The sequence below is a fragment of the Citrus sinensis genome, chromosome 8, assembly GCF_022201045.2.
Source record: "Citrus sinensis cultivar Valencia sweet orange chromosome 8, DVS_A1.0, whole genome shotgun sequence".
NCBI lineage: Eukaryota > Viridiplantae > Streptophyta > Magnoliopsida > Sapindales > Rutaceae > Citrus > Citrus sinensis.
In genome coordinates, this window is record NC_068563.1 from 23,228,483 (window position 1) to 23,252,994 (window position 24,512).

Sequence of the window (24,512 nt, forward strand, 5' to 3'; positions counted from 1 at the left end):
AAGGCTACAGGATGGAACGAGGATGATGATACTGGAGATGAGACAAGTGTCTCTTCTGATGATCAGTTCCCTTCTATACCAGTTCTTATGCAAAGAGCAAATCCTGCCAATCCATTCTATGTGGATACCCGTGCAAGATTTACTAACCCCACACAGGGTCAGACTTCTGATCCTAACCGGCCAGCACCAACTCAGCACCCGTCAGGAACAACCCAGTTCACTGCACCAGAATTCACTGGTCAGACTGAACCCATTGCTCCATCAGCCGCATCCGGAGTAGATTCATCTAATCCGGCAGAGCAGGCACCACATATAGATGAGGTGTCTCAGGGAGAAGAATGGGAAACCCATGTACAAATCGGGCACTCAACAACTGGCAAAATGTTCTGGAACGTTGACGGTATAAAGCCAAAAGAAAGATTGGCTTACTTTGAAAAAATGGTGGCTTGGTACGAAGGCGAATGTCAAAGAGCCCCCCAGTTGAGCAGAAGATCAGCAGCACTAAGGCTGGTTGTAGGATTCGTTGGATCATTACGACAATGGTGGGGAAGAAAGCTAACAAGAGACCAACGACAGCACATTCTCAGCCCAGAAGATCCTTGTGGAAGCCTTCTGGAAAATCTATCTTTAGACTTTCTAGGCCAATTCACAAGAGAAAAGGAAGTTGCAGAAAAATAATTTCTCCAAAACAAGTGTTGTGATGTTCGAAAAATGAAAGAGTACTACCTGGAGCAAGAAAGGTTGTACTATACATTTGATAAAACATCTGACACCATCCACAGAACGTTCGTGTTGAATATGCCAGGACCAGTTGCAGAAATAATGGAGGTTAAATTCAAAGCTGATGCGATTGTTGATTTAGCTCAGCTCAGCCTAGCTCAACTCTATCAAATGTCAATGGAGCTAATCCAAAGTCATTGCAGATCTCAGGACTTACGAAAGCACATGAAGTAGATTGAGAAATCCTCTCTGCAAAAGTTTTGTAATGAGGAACCAAACAAGTTTGGTTGCCAACATACTGATAAAATGTGCTCCTGCAATACTGGCAAACGGTGAAAAGAAAAACAGCCCTGGAAAACCCTACAGAGGAAAGAAACATCGCTTCATCAAAAAGCGAAACCAGAAGAAGGGCTCTGGTAGATCTTTCATCTGTGGAAAGAAATGTCATTATGCCAAGCAGTGCAAATCCAAGAAGAAACTCCTGGTCAAACTCCTCCAACTGATCCAGCAGGACAATTTCGATGATGAAATCTATACCTGGTCAGATAGTCCACTTGAAGCCATCTTCATATTAGACGAATATTCTGGTTCCACTAGCGAGGAATCCAGTTCTACTACCAGCACTGACAGCAATTTAGAGAATGCAAACTTTATCATCGCAGTCCATGATCCCTTGCAGATAAAACTCGTTATGCAACTCAAGTAGCACTTACTGCTCTTATTGATACAGGAGCAATGTGCTCGTTCATCCGAGAAGCTTGTGTTCCAAAGAGCTTTTATGTTCCTACTAAAGTTTCTTTCGGATCCGCCAGTGGCAGAGACTTTTACAGCAAAAAGATTACTCAACTAATAGAAATCCAACCCTTCATGATCCGGCATGGCTTCTTTGCTTTTGATTATTCAGGCGAAGATATTCTATTGGGAACCGACTTTTTGAGTCTGGTTGCCCCTTTTGCCTTTTTTTCCTGAAGGATTCTCCTATACCATTCAAAATCCTCTGGATGGTACGAGTCATTCTTTCCAAGTTCCTTGGGTCGTAAAACACTCCATTTTTGGAGAGGGTGGAAAACTAGAAAACTACCATATCCATAAATATGAACCACAGATCAAGGAGCTCTTAGAGTGCTGTGCAGAAGTTCCTAATCAATTCTGGGCTAGAGAACAACATTTTATGTCTCTACCCTATAAAGATGGATGGACCATGCCTCACCAGACAGCTTCTCATCCAGCCATGCCCCATGACGAAGAACTATGCAAAACTGATATCCAAGCACTTATGGATCTGAAACTCATAAGGCCCTCAAAATCTCATTGGGCCAGCCCATCATTTTATGTCAACAAGCATTCAGAACAGATACGTGGAAAGAAGAGATTAGTGATAGACTACAGGAAACTGAATGATTGCTTGTAAGACATAAGATACCCCATTCCAAGGAGGACACACCTTTTGAAACGCATTGCTGGAGCAAAGGTGTTCTCAAAGTTTGACATGAAGTCATGCTTTTGGCAAATTGGAATCAAGAAAGAAGACAGACACAAGACAGCGTTTACGGTCCCTCATGGGCACTACGAGTGGAACGTAATGCCTTTCGGCTTAAAGAATGCACCGTCAGAATTCCAGAATAGAATGGATGAGGTGTAGAAATCCATCTCAGAATTCTGCCTTATCTACATAGACGATGCTCTTATCTTCAGCAACAGTGAGGAAGAACATGTTAAACACCTGTCCCAATTCAAAGCACTAACCTATAAACATGAGTTAGCTCTGTCAGAACCAAAGATGAAGATAGGCCTTGATGAGGTTGATTTTTTGGGACTACACATCAAACAGGGATTCATCATTCCCCAGCCACATATTGCTGAGAAAATATCCCAATTTCCAGACCAGCTGTCAACCAGAAAGTAGATCCAGCAATTCCTCGGGATAATCAATTATGCAGCAGACCATGTGCAGGACTTGTCAAAGATGACGAGTCAGATATCCAAGCATTTACAAAAGAATGCCCCACAATGGTCGGAAGACGCGACAAAAGCCATGAGAGACTTAAAGCAAAAGTGCCAGTCACTTCCACCATTAAAGATACCTGACAAGGGACAGCTCATCCTACAGACAGATGCTAGTGACAATTATTGGGAAGCACTGTTGATAGAGGAATCCGAGGGAAACAGGAAAGTGTGTGGCTATAAATCTGGCCAGTTCAACGATGCCCAGAGCCACTACCCTTCCTCTAAGAAAAAAGTTTTAGCAGTCGTCAAAGGGATCAAGAAGTTCCAGTTCTTTCTCTCACTAACTCCCTTTGTGATTGAAACAAACTATAAATACCTCCAGGGATTACTCAGGAGAAAAGAATGAGAAATCTCAGATCCACAACTTGCAAGATGGTCTGAGTCTCTCTCAAGATTCAAGTTCAAAGTAAAACACATCAAAAGAGAATCCAACACTGTAGCGGATTTCCTTTCCAGACCAATCACCATGATCAGAAGAAGGAACCTCCCAAGAAGATGGGAAGAAGGCAGCTCTAGTACTCACGAAACTAGAGCACACTTCCTCAGAGATCTCAATACCTTCATAGCATGGCTTCCTTCGGAAGTTCAGGACGACATCTTCGAGAAAGTCATCACTCACAAAAGAGATCCCAAAGATCAAGCTCTAACATGGCGGGTATGGCAGCTTATGGCCATGCAAGAACACAGACCTGCCCATAATAAAAGATGTCAGAGAGCTTTTGATCCACATCCAAATCCTGACCAGATGCACGAGACGGTCTTCAAGAGCGGTTGCACCTTCCACTATGTAATAGATGAAAACTCCAACTGGGGTCACTATGTTATCTGTGACATAACCCCACAAGCCTATTACATAACGTGGTACTGGCTAAACATCTACCCGGTGGCGATATTGTTTGAACCAAACCTTATCCACACTAGCAGGAGATATGGCAAAGGAAGATGGTTCGACCGAATGTTCGCTCCTATCTTCGAGGATATCCTAACACTAAAGCTTATCAACGGGTATCACATCACTCACTCTATTATAATGATTGTGAAGCTCACAGATATCTGGGGAAGATACAAACAGCCTCTTGTCCAGGTGGTCCAGCATGACCACTCCCACGAAGAAATAGATTCCATGTGGACAGGCTGCTGGAATGCGAGAAGGGCACTGGCAGATGTATATGGGACTGTTCCTATGTACAATACTCACAGTCCAGTTTCCCCACAAGTCTGCAGTACTCCAGATCTCTACTACATATACTCCAGATCTCTACTACAGAGAAGAGATCAGGAATCTCAAGCTCCATGGCGACAAAGACGAAGCAGCAGACATGCAGCAGAGGTATAATGACTACCTCACTCGACATGGCAGGCCTAAAGAGGTCACTTATCTGGACACTCCAGATATTGACAGATGGAGGAACGAACTCGAAGAAATGGCCCATTGGATAAACCTCCAAGATTGGCCCCAACCAGAACCTGACCCACAGCCAGGCAACATAGAAGACCCTATTTGGCCAAATATGGGGAATGATATGGACGCAGCATCTGAAGAACGATGGAACCACAGGTCAGGGAGAAGCACGCCAACAAGTGGCAACTCTGGACTGTAGCGGAAGCTTAGTGGACCCTACAGTGGAAGCATTGGTGATAATAATATAAGTTTTTGTATTTGTATTCGTATGTATTGAAGCATCCTTAGAGATAAGGATGAGAGTGTGACGTGACATAAAGGTAATAAGTTGTAAAGTAGATTTCTTAGTGATAAGGATCAATAATGTAAACAGTGTGTAATAGTAGTTCCTTTGTGCCTATAAAAGGGAACCCTTGGTTTGAGTCTAGGCATCGAGTCTTGGAGTCCAATTGAGTATTTGTAGATCTCTCAATCTTCTTAATGAAGTAACCTTCCTCTGCTTGGATATCTGACTCAAACCAAGGATCAATAATGTAAACAGTGTGTAATAGTAGTTCCTTTGTGCCTATAAAAGGGAACCCTTGGTTTGAGTCTAGGCATCGAGTCTTGGAGTCCAATTGAGTATTTGTAGATCTCTCAATCTTCTTAATGAAGTAACCTTCCTCTGCTTGGATATCTGACTCGTCATCTTTGACAGGTCCTGCACATGGTCTGCTGCATAATTGATTATCCCGAGGAATTGCTGGATCTGGAAGTGTGCTCTAGTTTCGTGAGTACTAGAGCTGCCTTCTTCCCATCTTCTTGGGAGGTTCCTTCTTTATCAGTATGTTGGCAACCAAACTTGTTTGGTTCCTCATTACAAAACTTTTGCAGAGAGGATTTCTCAATCTGCTTCATGTGCTTTCGTAAGCCCTGAGATCTGCAATGACTCTGGATTAGCTCCATCGACATTTGATGGAGTTGAGCTAGGCTGAGCTGAGCTAAATCAACAATTGCATCAGCTTGGAGCCATCCAGATAGGGATACAACCATTGTTCCTAGCTGGAAAAGATATCACATGTTTCATTGCCATTCTAGATACTAGGTGGCAGACTTTTGAAAAAGCCTTGATCACTGCTGTCGAAGCAGGACTCAACCAAGGCCAAGTTGTTCTCCAAGTTGAACCAAACTCCACCCTTGACATACATAAGCCATCCCTCACAGATGCTATTAAGGTATTATATATATATATATATATATATCATGTGCGAGCACCCTCATTCATTTTAATGCGGACATGCTATTAAGCTATATGATTTTATAGAGTTATTTTCAATGTATTATAAAGTCATGCAGTTTAATAGTGTTCTTCATTGATTTAATTAAGTCGTATGACCTAACAACATGTCTGCATTAAAAAAAAAAAAAAAGAGGGCGCCCGCACTAGAGAAGAATTTTCAATGTTCTATAAAGCCGTGCAGTTTAACAGTGATCTTCATAGACTATTAAACTGCATGGCTTAATAACATGTCTGCATGAAAAAAATAAAGGCACCTGCTCTATAGTATCACTACACACACACACAAAAGCTTTTAATAAGTCGAAATTTTATAATTTTCAAGTTTAATATTACTAACATTTTATTTTGATTTGATTAATTTTATTTATTTTACTTTAATGACTTAAACCTAATGATTGCTTACTAAACTTGTGTTTTTATTTGTTTAATTGTTAATGGTAATTATCCAAATTTTATTTATTAATATTGTTGACAATACTTGTATATTGATCAAAGGATAGAGCAAGGCATTCATCATAGTGATGATAATTTGCCTACAACAGAAACATTTTATGTTAGATTGATATATTTTGTGTATTTGTTTTAATGTAGAAACTTTAATTTCTCATTTACATTGATAAAATCTAAAATTGAGTATTTTTATGTGGATTTTTAAGCTATTGCTATAACTTTATAGTTTGAATTATATAATTTAAATTTTTATATATTATTGAAAGTACTCTTTTAATATTTGTGAGTTTAAATTTAAATCCCACAAGCAAGGGTGGCCAACGAGTCGTGCCAGCACGTTAAGCAATGGCCCACAAGGGTCTGGCACGGCCACGGTACTAGGGGCTCATGCCGTGCCCAAAAAAGCCCATCAACTTTTTTTTTCCTTTAAGCTCATATGTTCAGCGTGCCTAAAAGCTCACGTGTCTGACGAGCTTTATTAAGGCCCACGTGCACGTCGTTTTTTTTTAAGCCCATCAGCTTAATAATAATAATTTTATTAAGAGAACAATTAACATTTTATTATCAATTTATCAGAATTTCACGACTATATATTTAATTTCACAATAACCAATCATAATACAACAATACATAAATTTAATTTCATAGATCATAATAATAATTAATTAAAATTAATATTCCAATCCTGGAATAACAATTACAAGAAGTCACAACTACGAGATATCAATTATAACAAATCATAGGTCACAACTTATCATGAAAATATTTCATTCATAATTTTATTTTTTGTGTATAAATACGAAAAATATTTCATTATGAAACATATCTTCATTAACTCTTAGCTAAGTTATGATTTCATAAATGAAATATTAATTTTGTAAAATTTTTTATTTATCATTTATAAAATTATGATATTTATAATTTTATTTATTAAAATCATGATATTTATTTATTCATTTAACAAGTATTTTTTCATAACCCTTTCATCTGGTTACCCGCCTTTTGTTTAATATATTCATTGGACCGTTGCACCTGTACTCTATTTCATCTTAACTTCGTTCCCATTCGTTGGATTTAAAAATCGCATATCTAATGATCCAAAATGGCAGGCTGTTTGTTACATAGGCGTTGCCGTATATATGGGATAATGGTCCTCTACACAGCTAGTCTTTTGTCACTAATTATTACTTGTTAGAAAATTCATTGTCAATTTGTCATGAAAATATATATGGGATCATAATTCTCTTCTAATCTAATTTTTTGAAAGTTTACAGGAGATTAACACCTGTGTAATTTTCAGTTTTGCGATGGATACGTTTTTTAAAATAAATTTTAGGCCATGTAGCATTAGTCAAAGACAATGGGTTTTGACTTTTGTGGACTATAAAATTCATTTACCTGAACTAGGTTTTGTATTAAATTTTATCAACTATTTTTATATATACTTCATTAATTTAAATCAATATATACACATTTGGCTACTTTTGGCGATAATTGGCTCTACCAACAGATGCCAAAACCAATCTCATGCTTTCTATATTTAAAACTTATAAGTTTCAAATCTACACAAAGAGTAAATTTTAATACAGAAATTAACCCTTAAAAAACTCATATGTTATCATAGATCAAGATTTCCATGGAAATAAGATCACCACATATTTACAATTCTGCGAGCAATATTAGGCATCCTAATATGAAAGTCTAAATTTGAATATCAACTGATCATGTGATATGAAATACTAACTAGGCAACCTAAGAGAGGGGTGAATTGGGATTTTAAAATTTATATTAAGCAAATCACACAACAATTTAATGTAATGTTTTAATGGAATCAAAAACAATAAATTCAATAAAGCACAATAACAAAGGAGTAAGGGAAGAGAGAGCAAACACAATGATTTTTACGTGGTTCGGCAATTCCTGCCAACGTCCACGCCTCCAAGCTCACCCAGCTTGAGGATTTCACTATCCAAGCCTCTCAAGAATTTAAGAACACTTACAATTGACTTCAAATATGTCAATCAATATTTACACCAAGAGATTATCCCCAATTTCTTAACCTAAGTATATCCCAACACTTACAATCACTCAAAACAAAGATTACAAATATGTTTTTCTCTCACACAAAATATATGATTACAAATCTATGCTCAATGTGTGAATAATGAATCAAGAACGAATTTAAAGTTCAATGAATGTTGTATTCTCGATTATAAGCTCAATGATAATGTTGTGATCCACCTTTGTTTGAATTTGAATTAGTTTATTTATAGTTGGAGCTGAAAACTAGCCGTTACAAACTTTCTGCACGAAATAGGATCACCGTTAACTGTTATCGGTTAACCATTTGGAATTATTGGATCGCCGTTAACTTCCAGAATCCTGCAAAAACAAAATTGGCTTAATCGTTCTTACTAAACGATTCAAGGTTAGCAATCTGGAAATAATCGGTTCATCGTTTTCCATAAACGGTTCACCATGATTTTCCAGAGTCGTCATTTTAACAATACTTTGCAGCACATACTTTCTGGAAAATTATCGGTTAGCCGTTTGCTACAGTAAAATTATTTTCTAAAATTATAGTTTTGCCCCAAAACTTTTTATAATTATACTATGACCCAAATCATAATAAAACTTTACAAATAAGTCTATTTTCAGAGTTTCAAAACTTTTCAATTTAGACCATTAATTGAAAACAACCAATTTCATAAAATTATTTTTCCATTAAGTATAAAACATTTATATTATGAAAATAATGATTTATTTAAAATAATTTGAGCTTTTAAAAACTTAATCATTATTAATCTTGTTTGTTATCATCAAAATCAACATTATGGATACATATATACTAACATGATATTCATTCATTCAATGGTGATTAAGCAGTTTTATAAAATATGAAATTCATCATTCAATAAATAAGTGACGCATGCATTGGGGCTTAACTCGGGACTTAAATGTTAGAATCCTTAACTTTATTGATAATATGATGGAAATAAAACTACCAAAAGTCTATGTATTTGGGTGGAAACTGGAAATAGAATACTTTCACACAAAAGTTAAAACTAAAAGAAAGTACTAAGATAGAAAAGTGGGTGTTAACCGGAGAGGAAGTAGAAGCTTCCTCCCCGCTGAAGTATACAGATGCTTTTGCTGTGAAGCAAAGATGAGCACAGAGAGAGACGGAAAGATAAAAGTAGCTTCTACTTCTTATAAGATTCCACTTAATTTTGCACAAATAACTATCATGCAACTAATCCAAATAAGTGAAGCTCTCAAGGACGAATATACCAATAAAAAATAATGTTTTTTTTTTCACTGCAATATGAAGACATCATTGCTGGTTTGACTTAATAAAGTTTAAAGCAGTCAAGTACAAGGATTCGAACAAAGTCCTACATGGAATATAAACCAACAAAAATTGCCATAAACAGCATATAAATAACGACCTTCGAGCTATGATAAAACTCACTCACCTGGACGGGGTGTATGAGTGATCAATGAGGGTCATGATCCAGAACTGTCCTGCATTGCAATTCTTGGAGGGATGCCCCAAGGTCTTCTCAAGCTAGGAGAGCCTACCTTGTAATTTGTTGTATGGCATATGGGCCCAGCCAATTCTGCACAAAAAATTATTTCTAAGGCTTTTGACCTGATTATAATAATAAGTAATTGCGTAAACATCTTTGCATGCATGCATTCTAGAACCATTAGTGATTGGCGAAGAACCCGCGAACTCTGTCGTTTGGAAATCTTACCGACTGGTATTTCCTTCTGGTATTTGATTTCAAATACTCTATACAGTACCCAATAAGCTGTTGCATTATAATGCAGCATATCTTAACTTTCCTTTAATTTCTCTCACACCGCCCACTGTTGGTGTATCATTTTTCCAGCATGTATCAAGAGATGAGTGAGAAGTTATATGGGCCAGTGTGCATTACTGGAGCCCTTATGATTCCATTAGCCCATTATTATTATTCATGTGGATTTAATTTTATCAATTATTAATGAAATTAATCCAATCTGAAAAGTTATTTTATGATAGATTTCTTCTATTAATTGGACAAACAACTATCAGCCAACTAATCTCAAATAATGAGCGAGGCTTTATGCTTCAAAGCAATTCTACTCCTAAGTTTTAGTACTTTTGATTTCAATATGAAGACTTAATTGGTTTGAGTTAATGTAAGCAAGTTTTTGTTTATGCTTAGATTTTATGGACTAATTAGGATACTTTGTTTTCTTACGCTTAAGTTTGTATGCTAAAATGATTGGTTGAAATATACACATAACAAGTATTGAATAGAAAAGGAATAGTGCTCTAGAAGCGTCCAAGACTTTTTAATAAAATAAGGCAACATTCACAATAAGTACTAAAACATAACATAATATATTAGTGTAAAAATTGTAAAAAATGCTTTTTAACTAATTATATGTGGCGATACTCATAGTAAGCATTAAAACATAACAATTATTAAAGGTCATGTCACTTCCCAATACATCTTTGTTTGACTTAGCCACCTAAATTTCACTTCAGAGAAAGATAATGGACTAAAAATTAAATTTGGGCTATATCCTCCCCTTTCAAAACAAGAAGCTACCTTAATTTAAGGTAGAATTTTTTATATTTTGCAAGTGCAAATTGACCTAAAAATTATTAAATGTCAGCAATCAACATACTATAAATTGGAAATGCAATGCATGAAAATAAATAAGAAACACGAAACCATCCGAACAAATCTTGAGACACTTAATTAGCAAAAGTATTAGCAGCATCATTACTCCCTATGATACCATTACGTATAATGTCGAGTTATATTGTGACGTATTATATCTTTAGTGGTTTATCAATGGTTAAGATTAAACCTCCTACTTGTACAGTTCTAGATCAAGAGCATAATATAAGCGCATAATCACAACATGCACTTACAAATTAAAACCAAGTGTTCTGTGCATGCATGCATGCATATTGAAATAATTATGGATGACTCCCAAGAGGTGCCTATGGCTATGGAGACGACGTGAAGGCAATAGATAATCTTTTATGTGACCTGCTGTATGATCAATGGGTGGATATTTACGAAGAAGCAATATGCAGCGGCATATGTACAACGCTAATGGTGCGTTTACTTCATGGCATGGGAATGCGGTGTAATGAAAATAGAATGTGAATGAGAATTGACTGGAATATGAATTAGGAATGAAAATGAGATTTCAATGTTTACTTGACAAAAATAAATGAAAATGGGAATGCGCTGAAATGTCATTGATGTGTTTACTTGGCAAAATAAATAGGAATGAGAATCAATTTACTAAAATACCCATAGTGTTAAAAATGTAATTTTCATTAACTAGATACATGTATAAATATTAGGGAAATTATCATTCGTATACTCTATATTTGTTCTGTTATAAAAAATACTACAACACTTTGAGGGTGTATCAATCGTTCACCCTAAGTTGACGAAATGTATCAGCCGACCACCAAACTATTAATTGTCGTTTGAAAGTTAACAGAATTACAGTGAATTGACGATTTTACCCTTGAAAATTATCACTTGTATACCCTTAAATTCTTTTTTTATCACTTGTATACCCTTAAATTATCACTTGTATCATATGAAAATACCATATTACCCTTCTGACGTTATCATATTTAAACGGCAACTAACGGTTTGGTGGTCGGCTGATACATTTTGTCAACTTATGGTGGACGATTAATACACCCTCAAAGTATTGTAGTATTTTTGATAATGGAGTAAACTAAGGGTATACAAATGATAATTTCCCTAAATATTATTATTAAAATGATGTTAATTAAAATAATAATAATAATAATAAATGCTAATAATGATAATATTAATAATAATAGTTAATAATAACTAAAATAATAAAGTTAATAAAAATTTAATAATAATAATGACATTTAAAATAATAAATTAATTGTGATTTGAACAAGGGTAATTCAAGAAATATAAAAAAATTATAGGGATATAAAAGTAAACATAGTTTCATTCTCATTCCCTCATTCTCTCATTCACATTCCTAACCTCCCCATGGGAATAGAATTCTCATTCCTTATTTTCAAATTATGTGGGACCCACATATTTTATTCTCATTACCAAATTACATTTTGCCAAGTAAACATGGGTATTATTCACATTTCTTCATTCCCATCCCCTAAACCCTTAAGTAAACACACCATAAAAGAAACAATAGCTGCTTCGTCTTCACTTCTCCCTCAATTCTATAGATCCTTTAATTACTTCAATTTTGAAGTATCCACTGGGTCGTCCTCTCTTTGAGATCGTGCAAATTTGAAGTTATATATAGATGTTTATATAGGCCAATTAATTGCATCCAGCCATCCATGCATTCCATTCAAAAACATGAAGCACAAATCTTAGATATTTTGGTTGAAGTTCCAACCCAAAAATAACGCCGAGTACAAGAAATGTTGGAAACTACGGCTACTTTTGGAATTGTACTACTGTTGTACGAATAAAAAGTTAATTAATGATATTTTGATTATTTTGATAAAATAATAAAAATCAAACAATTGTATATAGTATAAAATCACCTTAGTTTCTATATTAAGTATTTACTAAACACTTTAAAGATACAATTAAGTGATCATATTTAGATCTGAACTCACTTGAACTTTTAAAAATACTATGTCATAGGTATTTTTGTATTTGGTAGTAGTACATGAGTATAAGATTTAACTCTTTTTATTTATTTATTAACTACCAATAACCCCTTAAATTTTTGTTCAATATAAAATTAGATCATGAAAGAACCATGATGCAGCCATAACTCCTCAACAACACTATAGCATATGGGTTGGTATTTCAAAATACCAATATCTTAACCTTAAAGTGGTAACAAACTCATGAAATGAATATCCACGCCCATAAGTCCAAGACCAATTGATTATCCCATATCAGAAACCTCTTGCAAAGGGATTAATAATGCAACCTAATGCTACTTTTTATTATGTTGCTAGATATTGATTGTATTACTTTATATAATATAATGCAGTATACAAACAACATGTCAAAAGCGACTTCAATGTCTAAATGATGTTATAGAACTTTAAGATCAATTTAGTATTACTGTTTAAATAGCGATTTTGCGCATTTATTCTGGGAAAATGTCTTTTGTGATCTTAGAGTATTGCTCCTTCACTATTCACGTGACAGGTTCTAAAAAAATGTGTTTTGTGCTCTTAGAGTATTGCTTCTTCACCATTCAGTCTTGTCACATGAATATAAATATTATCATAATTCATTGAAGCATATGTATTAAAAAGAATGGAAAAGTAGCACCCAAGACTTCTCCGCATTCTAGAAGCATTTTCCCTTTGCAAATGACACGTGCTGCCCACATACATAAACACACAACAAAGGCATCACATAAAATTTGAGGGTATTTTTGGAATTCAGAAAAAAAAGTGTCTTTCTGGTCTCTGTTGGGCCAAAAATATTTTACCTCAAAATTTGGAAGAGTTCCAGCTTAGAACACCTCTTCAAAATTTTGTTTTTTTGTTTTTAAATATCCTTTTTTATTTATGAAATACAAACTTAAATATTAAAATTAACGTCTTTCCATAAAATTTCACCCTTAAAAAAAGTATTTTTTCTATTTATAAAATACATAAAAATCCTAAAATTTTTAATTTTTTTTCATTTTTTTATATGATTTCTATCTCTATAAATTAAATTCTTATAATTTTTTAAAAATATATACAGCATAGGGGTAAAATATTTGTTAAATAATAACTTATTTAAGTGGTTAAATAAGGTGTCTATTTAGTATAGGTTATCTAATGATTATAAGTACTTATTTAATTCCATAAACTCTTTTCAATTTTTTTTGTTGTTTAGTTGTTTTTATAGTAGAGTTTTTAAAAATTAAATAAATTATTTTACCTCTACTAGTAAAATCTTAAATTTTAGACTTTTGAGAGTAGAGATTAAAAAGTTTATTTAAAATGTCAATATATCTAAAATGAACTTGTTTGATAATCTTATTTCATTCTTTTTCTAATTTAACTTTAAAAAAGCTTGTATGTTAGAATAATCTTATAATTTTTAATAAAAGCTTTCATTGATAATCAAATAATTAATTTTTTCTTTTTTGTGAAAATTCTACTAATTAAAGTCTATTTAAATAAATTTTTATTTAAAAAATTATACGAAACCGGCTGAAATTCTATTCAAAATAAGAAATGAATTAACTTAACATTAGTTATTTAAATAATTTATGTGAAAAAAACAGTGCTTTACAAGGGATTTTAAGGGCTGTGAAAAAACGACCCAATTTGAAAACTAATAGCCCCAAATATGAAATAAAAACAAGGCACTCCTAAAAACAAAATTTTTAAACAAATTTGAAGGCTGCTGCTGCTGCTGCTGCATACACATTCATCAACCGTTTATCTTGCCACCGCCAAGGGTTCCAGCCGTGTTATTTGTTATAATAATATTGCCGGCAATTGTCATTCATCATCATCACTTTCTTTTAATCCCCTTTAGTATCTATCAGCCACCAGCATATATAGCATCCGTCGATTAGGGTTTCATCATCAAAGCGACCAAATGGGGAAGAACGAAAAGACAGGACTCGGAAGAGCCCTAGTGAAGCACCACAATCACATGATCCAAGAAACCAAAGAAAAGGGCAAATTCTACAGGAAGCAACACAAGAAGGTTCTTGAATCCGTCACCGACGTCAACGACATCGACGCCGTCATTCAACAGGCCGAGGAAGCCGAGGCCTACCCCGTCCCTATCCTCCTCATCAATTTGTGAGTTCCTCCTTTTCTTTTCTTTTTTTCATTAATCAATAAATGAAATTATAAAGTTTAATCTAATTTTTATTATAATAATAATAATAATAATAATAATGGGTATTTAGAGATGAGGGGTCCAGGAGTAGTACCAGAGAGATGATGATGACGGCGGAGGAGAGGAAGGAGGAGGAGGCGTTGCACGCTGGCAACCTTAGAGTGCCACGTAGGCCGCCGTGGAATCCTTCAATGTCTGTGGAGGAGCTTGATGATAATGAGAGACAATCTTTTTTAGCTTGGCGGCGGAGTCTTGCCAGGTTAGCTCTGTTTACAATCGGCCTTTTTTTTTATAATTGATTTTTAATTCTTATTTGTGTTTATGCGGGGTTGTGCTGTGTTTGGTTCAGGCTGGAGGAAAATGAGAAGCTTGTTCTTACTCCGTTTGAGAAGAATTTGGATATGTGGAGACAGCTTTGGCGGGTTCTTGAACGTAGTGACTTGGTAAAGCTTTTTGTCTGTTAATTGTGTTATGTTTACATTTTTCTTGCTGGACTGCTATCTTTAGTTATGTCAATATATGATTTTGAAAAAGCTTTGTTAACTCTATTCCTATCGGTGCTTCTTTAATTTCACTGGAGATTTTTTTAGATATTTGATATTGATATTGTGGGCTGTATTTTTGAACTTATATTCCCTTATTTTCCAAACCACATAGATCAGAAATACAAATACTGGCTTAAATCTGATATTGTGTGCCTCATGCACTCATGTTTGTTTGTGGTCTAATTGATGACCTACCTCTTTGAACCTTTTATTTGTATTGGATAATTAGAATTTCTGTTTCCTTGTGGTATTGTCTGGCTGAGCTTCAACATTAGTGAACCTATATCTGTAAGGATAGTTTTTGGGTTTAGCAGTTTTTGAGTTGGCACCTGCGTTTGTTTGTTACCTGTCTGTATTCTTAAAGTATCATTTCATCTATTGTTGTTATGCTTGTATTCACCACATTAATCTCTCCTTTTGTCTGATTTACATCATGATATTCTGGTCACATTGTGTATCCTTTTTTCAGATTGTGATGGTTGTTGATGCACGAGACCCCCTGTTCTACCGTTGCCCTGATCTTGAGGTAATGTGTTATTTCTTTTGTTATAAACGATATTCATCTTACTCATATTAACTTGAGGCTCTGTTTTGAGATTTGAATTCTCTTGGGCTTCATTAGTTTAAATGCACTGTGAATTAAAATGTTAAGTCTCTTCACTTGAAAAGATGTAACATTCTTTTTTTTTTTTTAATTTTGATTGGAAAACATGTAATATTTGAATTGTGAATTTTGTACACAGTTCTTGAACCCCCTCCCCCTAGCCCCTCATTATTGGGTTAACCTTCAAAAAAACATCAATACTAATCATTTTCGACGAGCTATTGCATCTGATTTCGGGCTGAAGAAGGTTATTCATTGTCAGATGAAAAAAATTACTTTCTACCCCTTTGTGGGGAACGGAAAAATGAAAAAAGTAAGGAATTAGGGAAAGATGGAAGGGACTTAATCTTTGGATCTCTTTTAATGACTATATTTGGAGTTATGTTTTCTTATTTATGTTTAGTTTAGAAATAATTTATTCCTTATTTTCTTATTTGACTTAAAAGCATATTCTGGTCTCTTATATGCTTTACTAAATAATATAAATTAAATCTTTTATTCTTGTATTCGAGGGAATTATCCATTCAAAAGTGATCATATATTTTTCTTATTATTTGCCACTATCATATAGTTACATCACTCAACATTGGGTATTATCTAATGCAGGCTTATGCACGAGAAATTGACGAGTATAAGAGAACACTGCTTTTGGTGAACAAGGCAGATCTTTTACCATTTTCTGTCAGGTGATTGTCTACATTACCAAGTCTGCCACACTTCAATTCTGTGACCTCTTACATTGCCTTGGCTTTCATCGCAGGAAAAGATGGGCAAAGTACTTTAAGGATCATGATATCCTCTTTGTGTTCTGGTCGGCTAAAGCTGCCTCTGCAGCTCTAGAGGGTAAAGCAGTCAGTGACACTTGGAGGACACAGGATACCCAACAAAATATAGATGACCCTGAAACAAAAGTATATAGCAGAGAAGAGCTTTTGGCCCGTTTGCAGTATGAGGCAGAAGAGATAGTGAAAATGAGAAGGAAATCAGGCTGCAGTAGCACAGGCAAATCAAATGTTCAGTCTGTTGATGAAAATATTGCAGGAAATGTAGCACCTCGGAATGTAATTGTGGGATTTGTGGGGTATCCTAATGTAGGGAAAAGCTCAACTATCAATGCTTTGGTTGGCCAGAAACGGACGGGTGTCACCTCTACCCCCGGAAAAACCAAGCATTTCCAAACATTGATAATCTCTGAAAAATTGGTCCTCTGTGACTGTCCCGGCTTGGTATTCCCATCCTTCTCAAGCTCTAGATATGATATGGTTGCTTCTGGAGTTCTGCCTATTGATCAGATGACTGAACACCGGCAAGCTGTCCAAGTTGTGGCCAATCGAGTCCCAAGACATGTCATTGAGAATGTCTGCAAGATAAATCTACCAAAACCTAAGCCATATGAATCTCAGTCTCGGCCACCTTTGGCATTAGAACTTTTGAGGGCTTATTGTGCTTCTCGTGGTTATGTTGCTTCAAGTGGACTGCCTGATGAAACTAGAGCAGCTCGCATAATTTTGAAGGATTTTATTGATGGGAAGCTGCCCCATTTTGAGATGCCTCCTGGAATGTCTCATGAGGAAGTTGGCATGGAAGATACTCAAGCATCCAGCTTGTTGGAATTGCATGAATCCGATGCATCTGATGCGGAAGAAGTTCCAGCACATGGCGATAGAACAACACCTGTTCTCGAGCATGTGCTGGACGATCTTAGCTCATTTGACCTGGCCAATGGGCTTGCTTCAAAAAAGGTCAATGTTAAGAAGCCCAGTGCATCGCATAAACAACACAAGAAGCCTCAGAGGAAAAAGGATCGGTCATGGAGGGTTAGTAATGATGATGGTGATGGAATGCCTGTAGTAAGAGTCTTCGAAAAGTCAGTGAATACAGGTCCTCTAAAGACTGGATGAGGCCCATATTTAGTAGCATTGATATTGCTCATGCCTTCTGGCTTGATCGTGCTTCTCCATCTTGCCATGTATGACTGCATATTTTGTTGGCATATTGGTACAGAGATTTGTACTCCACTTGAAGAAAGCAGAGGATAAGGGCAAAGAAGGATATGTTCATACACCCAAAGTACTGACATTGGGTGGAGTGCAAATATCATATTCAGAGGTAAATGAGTTTATGCGTATGCTAGTTGCTGATTATGATCGCATAATTCCATACCTATGGTATCAGTTATTGAATTCTTGTCTTTCATTAGTAGAGAATTGTGTTGTTATTTTAATCAAATCTCGATCTATATGCGCACATTTAATCCTACAGGTGTTGTATTACAATGTGACAGGATCTCGTACAGACATTTTTAAAAAGAAAAAAAATGGATCAAGTTTTTATGAGTGTGTTGCGAGTAGGCCAATTGCCAATTGTAAGGTTATCATGAGTTGACAAGAATGACTTTTTTCAATATATTTTTAGACGAATGGGAGAATCATTGTCTTGTCATGCACAACATTGGAAATTTTGCAGAATCTTAAAATTTGAAGCAAACATTGTCCTGGGAAGCTTTTAGTCAATGGCATTTGGCAACTTTTTTTCAAATGATTAAAAATGTTAAAACTTGGCCCGTCTACTTGGTTCTAGATATTCTTATTGACGAAAAATCCTGCTAAAAAACATTCCAAACATAATCTTTTGAAGGTAAAAGCTCCTTTAAAGGCTGAATAAAAAAAAAAATCTTCTTTATGTGCAACTTCATTAACAACCAAGGTAAGAAAATCAGATTTGGGCTCAGCGCCGAGCGTATATTTTTTAAAAAACACAATTGGTAGTTATTAAATAATAATACATCGTAATTAAATTTTAACCGTGTACTTTTTAAAAAATACAATTGGTAGTTATTAAATAAAAACACAATTGGTAGTTATTAAATAATAATACATCGTAATTAGATTTTAACCGTATGTTATAAATGTACCTACGATGGAAGTTATGAAAAAATGAGTACAATGTAACTAAGCATTATATCTAAATTTCAAAAAAATCCATAATTTATGAAGCCTGTAGCTGACATTCCTATAGGAAAATAGATGTTGGGAACTTGGATTTACAAAATAAAATTAATGAAACGGTGGTCATTGATTGTTGGGAATGCGTAGATGCCAAGGTCAACCCTTCTCCCCCATGGAATAGATTTGATGACAATAGTTAAATCTTGTTTGCTAATGAGGACTGCAACTGCCGTGAAAAAAGTTTTAGTTATAAAATAAAATTAATAGTGTCCAGTAAATATAATTTTTAAATAATACTTTTGACAAAAATAATAAAGACATACAATTAGTAGATCAAAGTAATTTTATTTTTAAATCGCAACAGTTGGTGTTTAACAAATATTTTATTGTTATACTAAATAAGACCTAAATATCTGAATTATAGCATCGAGTCATGCTATGTATTTTTTTTTGGAATACTATTATACAGGACTATTACTGATATTACATCAGATATTACAATTAATATTTACAAACATATTATACTACTTGACTTTTTTCGTGGCATGTACTTCTCTGAAGAGCTGCCCAAATTCTTTAAATCCTCTCTAATATTCGAGATCCGTCCACTCCACTCACATTTTGTAAGGGATAGACGGACTCCACTTAATTATTTGATAATTGTGGGAGGACTGAAATTAACCCCCATAATATTTTTATGAGGTTCAAACTCTTGCACTCAACATTGTAAGTGTAAGGATTCTCCTACTGGGCCAAAGGCCCATTGATAGTCATGCTGCTTTCAAAAGTGTAGAAAAAAAAAGTAATCAAAGGTGAATTTTCATTATAATGAGCAACATTATTGTTTAATTATTTCACAGCTCAATGCAATTCTCCTTATATCACTTAATTATGGCACATGTATGAAACGGTGATATGAAGGATTAGAATATTTCTAAATTCACCATTTAATATGTACTATTTGATATTAAGATTAAACAGTTGTACCTTCAAAGTCACAGCATTAAAATCATTAGTAAATACAAACTATTATACCTTCAAATCTAAGTTAATTTGATCTATCATTTTTATAAAGAAAAAATCCATAATATATTTACTGCTTTTGTAAAAATTATTGCTTAAAAATCATATTTATTACACAAAATTCACTTCTATTTAATGGTTACAACCTTCTTTTTTTTTTTTTCACAACAACTATAACTTAAAAATTACAGTACCTCAAAATTAAATAGAGATAGCAAAAATCCAAGTCGGTCCCAGGTATCGCAATGTTCGAATTTGAACCCAAAATATTTTTTGAACACTCGACTTGGGCATAAAAAATCGAGCATCATGTCAGGCTTGTTTACCTAGGCCTATAAAAATTAGATTTTATGTTTTATATTTTTTAATTTATTTCACAATTTTATAAGTTTTTAATTTTATTTTAATGAAATTGGACTTGAAAATATGGACTTTAAATATTTAAAATTTCAAATACATGTAATAGTTGGGCTAAATAAATGTAATTATTTTAATATTTTTATAAAATTTTAGTTTTCAGAGCAAACCTGAACTTATCAAGTAAAGCTCGACACTAATCCAGCCTTGTTCCTACTCGATATTAACCCAGCCCGCATCGCTCGATTATGAACAACTCAAATATTTTTGACATCACTAATATCAAATAGGGCCCAAGTAACCATTAAGTGAGCTACTATTTAAAGCTTCTGATACTACTCTTAAATGAGGTTGAGTATAGGAATGGCAATAAGGCTCGACCCAGTCTTTGGCTCAGTAGATCCGACCTTAACTTTTAGGGCTTTACCCCAAATTTAAAGGGTCAAGGATTTAGTTAGGGTTCAAGGAATCGGGTTTCAACCAAAAGCCCTGACCCGGTTCTTGATTCTTAAATTAATTTTTAAAATAAAAAAATAGCACATAAAAGTTATTCAAAAACACACACACCATAAACGTAATTACAACTACACCTTAAGTATATTTATCTCTATATTGTATTATTTTTTTTTTGTATTTGATTTATTCACTTCTTGTTAATTTGGTTAATTAGTTAATTTGGTTAGGTTGTTGCATGTTTTATTGTTATTAACCTAAATAAAAAATAATTTACTAAATTGATTACAACCAATATAAAAATGAAACAATAATAAAGAATGAGGAATAAGAATTCTATTAAAAAAAATTAATAATGGTCGGGCTCATACAAGCTTGAGCCTGACCTTGAACCGATAAGAATTGGGCCAATCTCAACCCTTAATTTGAAGAGCCGGACTTTTTAACTATTTATTCTAGTCATAAGGCCGTGCTAGAACTTGACATAGCCTGAGCCCAATCCCTCCCATTGCCAAGCTTACATGTACAGGTTTCATGTAGATGAGTAAATGCATGGGGATATTTTTGGGCTTCTCTGATGGACCTTCGAACTTAAGTTAATGGACTTTGAGGGAAATTTCCTTTTTTTTTTCATTAATTTTAGCAAGCACGATTTTCAAACAGCAACAGTTTTCTATAGTATGCTTTTCTAAATCGGGAAACATTTATGCTGCATTTATTAAACTAGAATCGAAATGGATATGAATGAGAATGAGTTGAAATGAGAATAGAAAATGAGAATCAAAATAAGTTATTTACTTGAACTGTAGGAATCGAAATTGAAATAAACTAGATTGCTATAAATGTGTTTACTTTGTCTTTGAATCGGAATCGGAATGAGTTAGATTGTAATAAATTACTAAAAAGTACTTAATGAATTATTGTCATAATTATTATTTATATATTTAATTATAGTGATTATTTATTCGAAAATTATTATTATTATTAATTATTGTCAATAATATATTGATATACTAATTAATTATAAAAAAATTATTAATTAATTATAATAATTATATAATATATTAATTAGTAATATTAATATTACTTATTTAATTATAACAATATATTAATTATTGTGAATATTTATTCAAAAACTATAATTATTAATATGTAGTTGTTAATAATGTATTTAGATATTAATTAATAGTAATAATTATATTAATTAATTAATAATATATGAATTAATTATATTAATGATTATTATGATAGTATATTTATTAATTAATAATAATAATATATTAATTATTGTGATTATTTATTCAAAAACTATGATTATTAATATATTATTGCTAATGATGTATTAATATATTAATTAATAGTAATAATTATATATACTAATTATTAATAATAATATATGAATCAATTATAATAATTATATTAATTATTATTATTATTAATTATAGTTTTTATATTAATTAATAGTAATAATTATTTCAATTAATTAATGATAATATATGAATTAATTATAATAACTATATTAATAATTATTATAATAGTATATTAATTAATTAATTATAATAATAATAATATATTAATTATGGTGATTATTTATTCAAAAATTACAATTATTTCTTATTAATAATGTATCAATATACTAATTAAGTATAATATACTAATTAATTAATTATAATAATATATTAATTAATTATATATTTGGCTTTTTTATTTTTGATATTTATATTTTTGATTTAAAGGAGGGGCATTTTAGGAAAATTTGAAAGTCAATGGGGGCAAAATGGGAACTTTAGGGAATGAGAGATTTATTCCCACCTCTCTCATGGGAATCAATCTCTCATTCCCCATTCCCAAATAGTGGTGGACCCCACGATTCTGATTCCAATTCCTACTTTATTTTTGCGAAGTAAACATCGTCAATCATTTTAATTCTGAATTCCGATTCTCCAATCCCAGAAGTATACTATAGAAAGAAGTTTAATTAGAATTTTCTTCTTTCTTCCAAGTAAACAATCATATTCAACTTCAACTATCACTTTCTTGGAATAATCTACCACTAATCATTTTTTTTTTTTTTGGGGGATGGCAATACTACTAATAATTAATATATAGTCTATAGCCTAGACCCCCTTTTTTCTAATTTCGTTCATTTAGAAGTTCCCTTACCGGTGACAAGAAATATGAATCACAACAATCTTTTCATTAGAAGGGAAATACTAATATTTAGTTTGATACCTACAAAACTTTTTGAGTCAGTCTGGCAATAACGCAATCTAAATAATTATGTTATACATATATAGTTAATTGTGATACACACACACACACACACGCACACATATATATAAGGTTGTAGGCGCGAAAGAAAAGCTAAGCAGGGAATTTGGCATCATATCGGTTAGCCGAGCTTGCCTCAAGGAAGATACATACTTTTGTTTAAGGGAGAAATATCCATGAAAGATTCAAAGGTTTTGAAAGTATTACAAATATATCAATGTATTTATTAGGATTTGAATTTCTTCTATGGCGACACTAAAATCTAGGGGAAATTTACACCAATAACCATAAACATTTTGACTTTTTCTATATTAACCCCCCAAACAAACTTCTATCAACATTAGCCATAAGAAAGCCTTTGAGACCAAAATACCCCTCTCTCTCATCTCTCCCCCAACAATCTCTCTTTCTCCCATCTCTCCCAAACCGAAGAACCTCCCATCGTCGGTGGCGTCGGCGGCAACTTCAGCACTCATCGGAATAAGAAAAGCCAGCCATAGCCGGTCAAATAAGAAATAAGAAAAGATGAAGCATTCAAAAAACGACCAAAAACAACTTATGGAAGATACCGGATTGGATTCACGACAAATAGATTACATAGAGTAGGAAAAAAAAGAAAAGAAAAAACTCACATTGCTTCCCTTCCAGACTTGATAAGGCCTCTTGGGTTTGTCATTATGATGATGACTCCGGGCCATTGAAGAAGAACCCAGATGAGAAAGAACAGAGATAGAATCAGTTACGGTCTTGTCTGCATAATTAAGAGAATAAAAGCCGATTGGCGACTACGAGTTATTACACATAATCCATGACAAGTTACAGTAAAAAAACAAGAACTGAAAATAGCAGAAAGGTTGATATTCTTTTTTGGGATTTATGTGAATGTGAAGTGAAGAGAGAGAGAGAGAGAGGATTTAGGATCAAAGGACAGAGAAAGAGAGACGGATTCTACAAACACTAACATCATCTTCCTCATTCTCTCTCTCTCTCAAACGATCCCGCGGGGCGGATGTTTCAATTTCTCGTGGGTTTCTGATTTTATATTATTTTTTTATGAGTTTGTCTCTAATACGAGCGCCGGAGGCAAGACCCAACCGAAGAGCAACGTGCTGTCACGGAACCGCCAACAACACATTTATTCTTTTTAATTTGTCTCTACGCGTTCGCATGAAATCATAATCTTAATTCACTTTCTTTTTCAGTGACCGGTTGCATGGGATTAAGCTTTCTTATTAGAGTAAAGATTAGTTTTACTTCACAGTATTTTTCTGTTTTGGTATTATGACGCAATAAATCATCAAGCTTATGTATTTGAAACATACATGGGGAACTTGCAATAGAGTAGTCTTGTTCCTTATTGTTTTGGTGCGACAGGTGCTTGGTACGACAGGCACCTGTCGCACCAAGCTTCGTGCGACAGGCAACCTGTCACCATATTCACCCACGACTCGTTTTTGGTTTGTAAAGAAGGGTAATTTGGGGAGAAAAGCGTGTGTTTGGCTAATGTTGATAGAAAAAAGTTGAGAGGGTTAATTGTGAAAATAACAAAAGTTTTATGGTTATCTTCGTAAATTTCCCAAAATCTAGTCGCGTTGGTATGT

The 24,512-nt window shown here is 33.8% G+C and overlaps 1 protein-coding gene across 2 annotated transcripts in view; it reads left to right on the forward strand.

Moving 5' to 3' along the window:
• Window positions 1–18,195, forward strand: part of LOC102631094 (GTPase LSG1-1-like) — a 52,429-nt gene extending 34,234 nt beyond the window's left edge. The window contains exons 1-6 of one of the 2 annotated variants that reach the window (XM_006487796.4): window positions 14,217–14,670; window positions 14,781–14,969; window positions 15,060–15,153; window positions 15,725–15,781; window positions 16,466–16,545; window positions 16,620–18,195. In XM_006487796.4, coding sequence (XP_006487859.1) covers window positions 14,462–14,670; window positions 14,781–14,969; window positions 15,060–15,153; window positions 15,725–15,781; window positions 16,466–16,545; window positions 16,620–17,760 — 1,770 coding nt within the window. In that variant the 5' untranslated portion in view covers window positions 14,217–14,461 and the 3' untranslated portion in view covers window positions 17,761–18,195. Of the gene's footprint in view, window positions 1–14,216; window positions 14,671–14,780; window positions 14,970–15,059; window positions 15,154–15,724; window positions 15,782–16,465; window positions 16,546–16,619 lie in introns of those variants that run through there. The other variant, XM_052432074.1, reaches the window with a different exon arrangement.
• The last annotated feature ends 6,317 nt before the right edge of the window (window positions 18,196–24,512 follow it).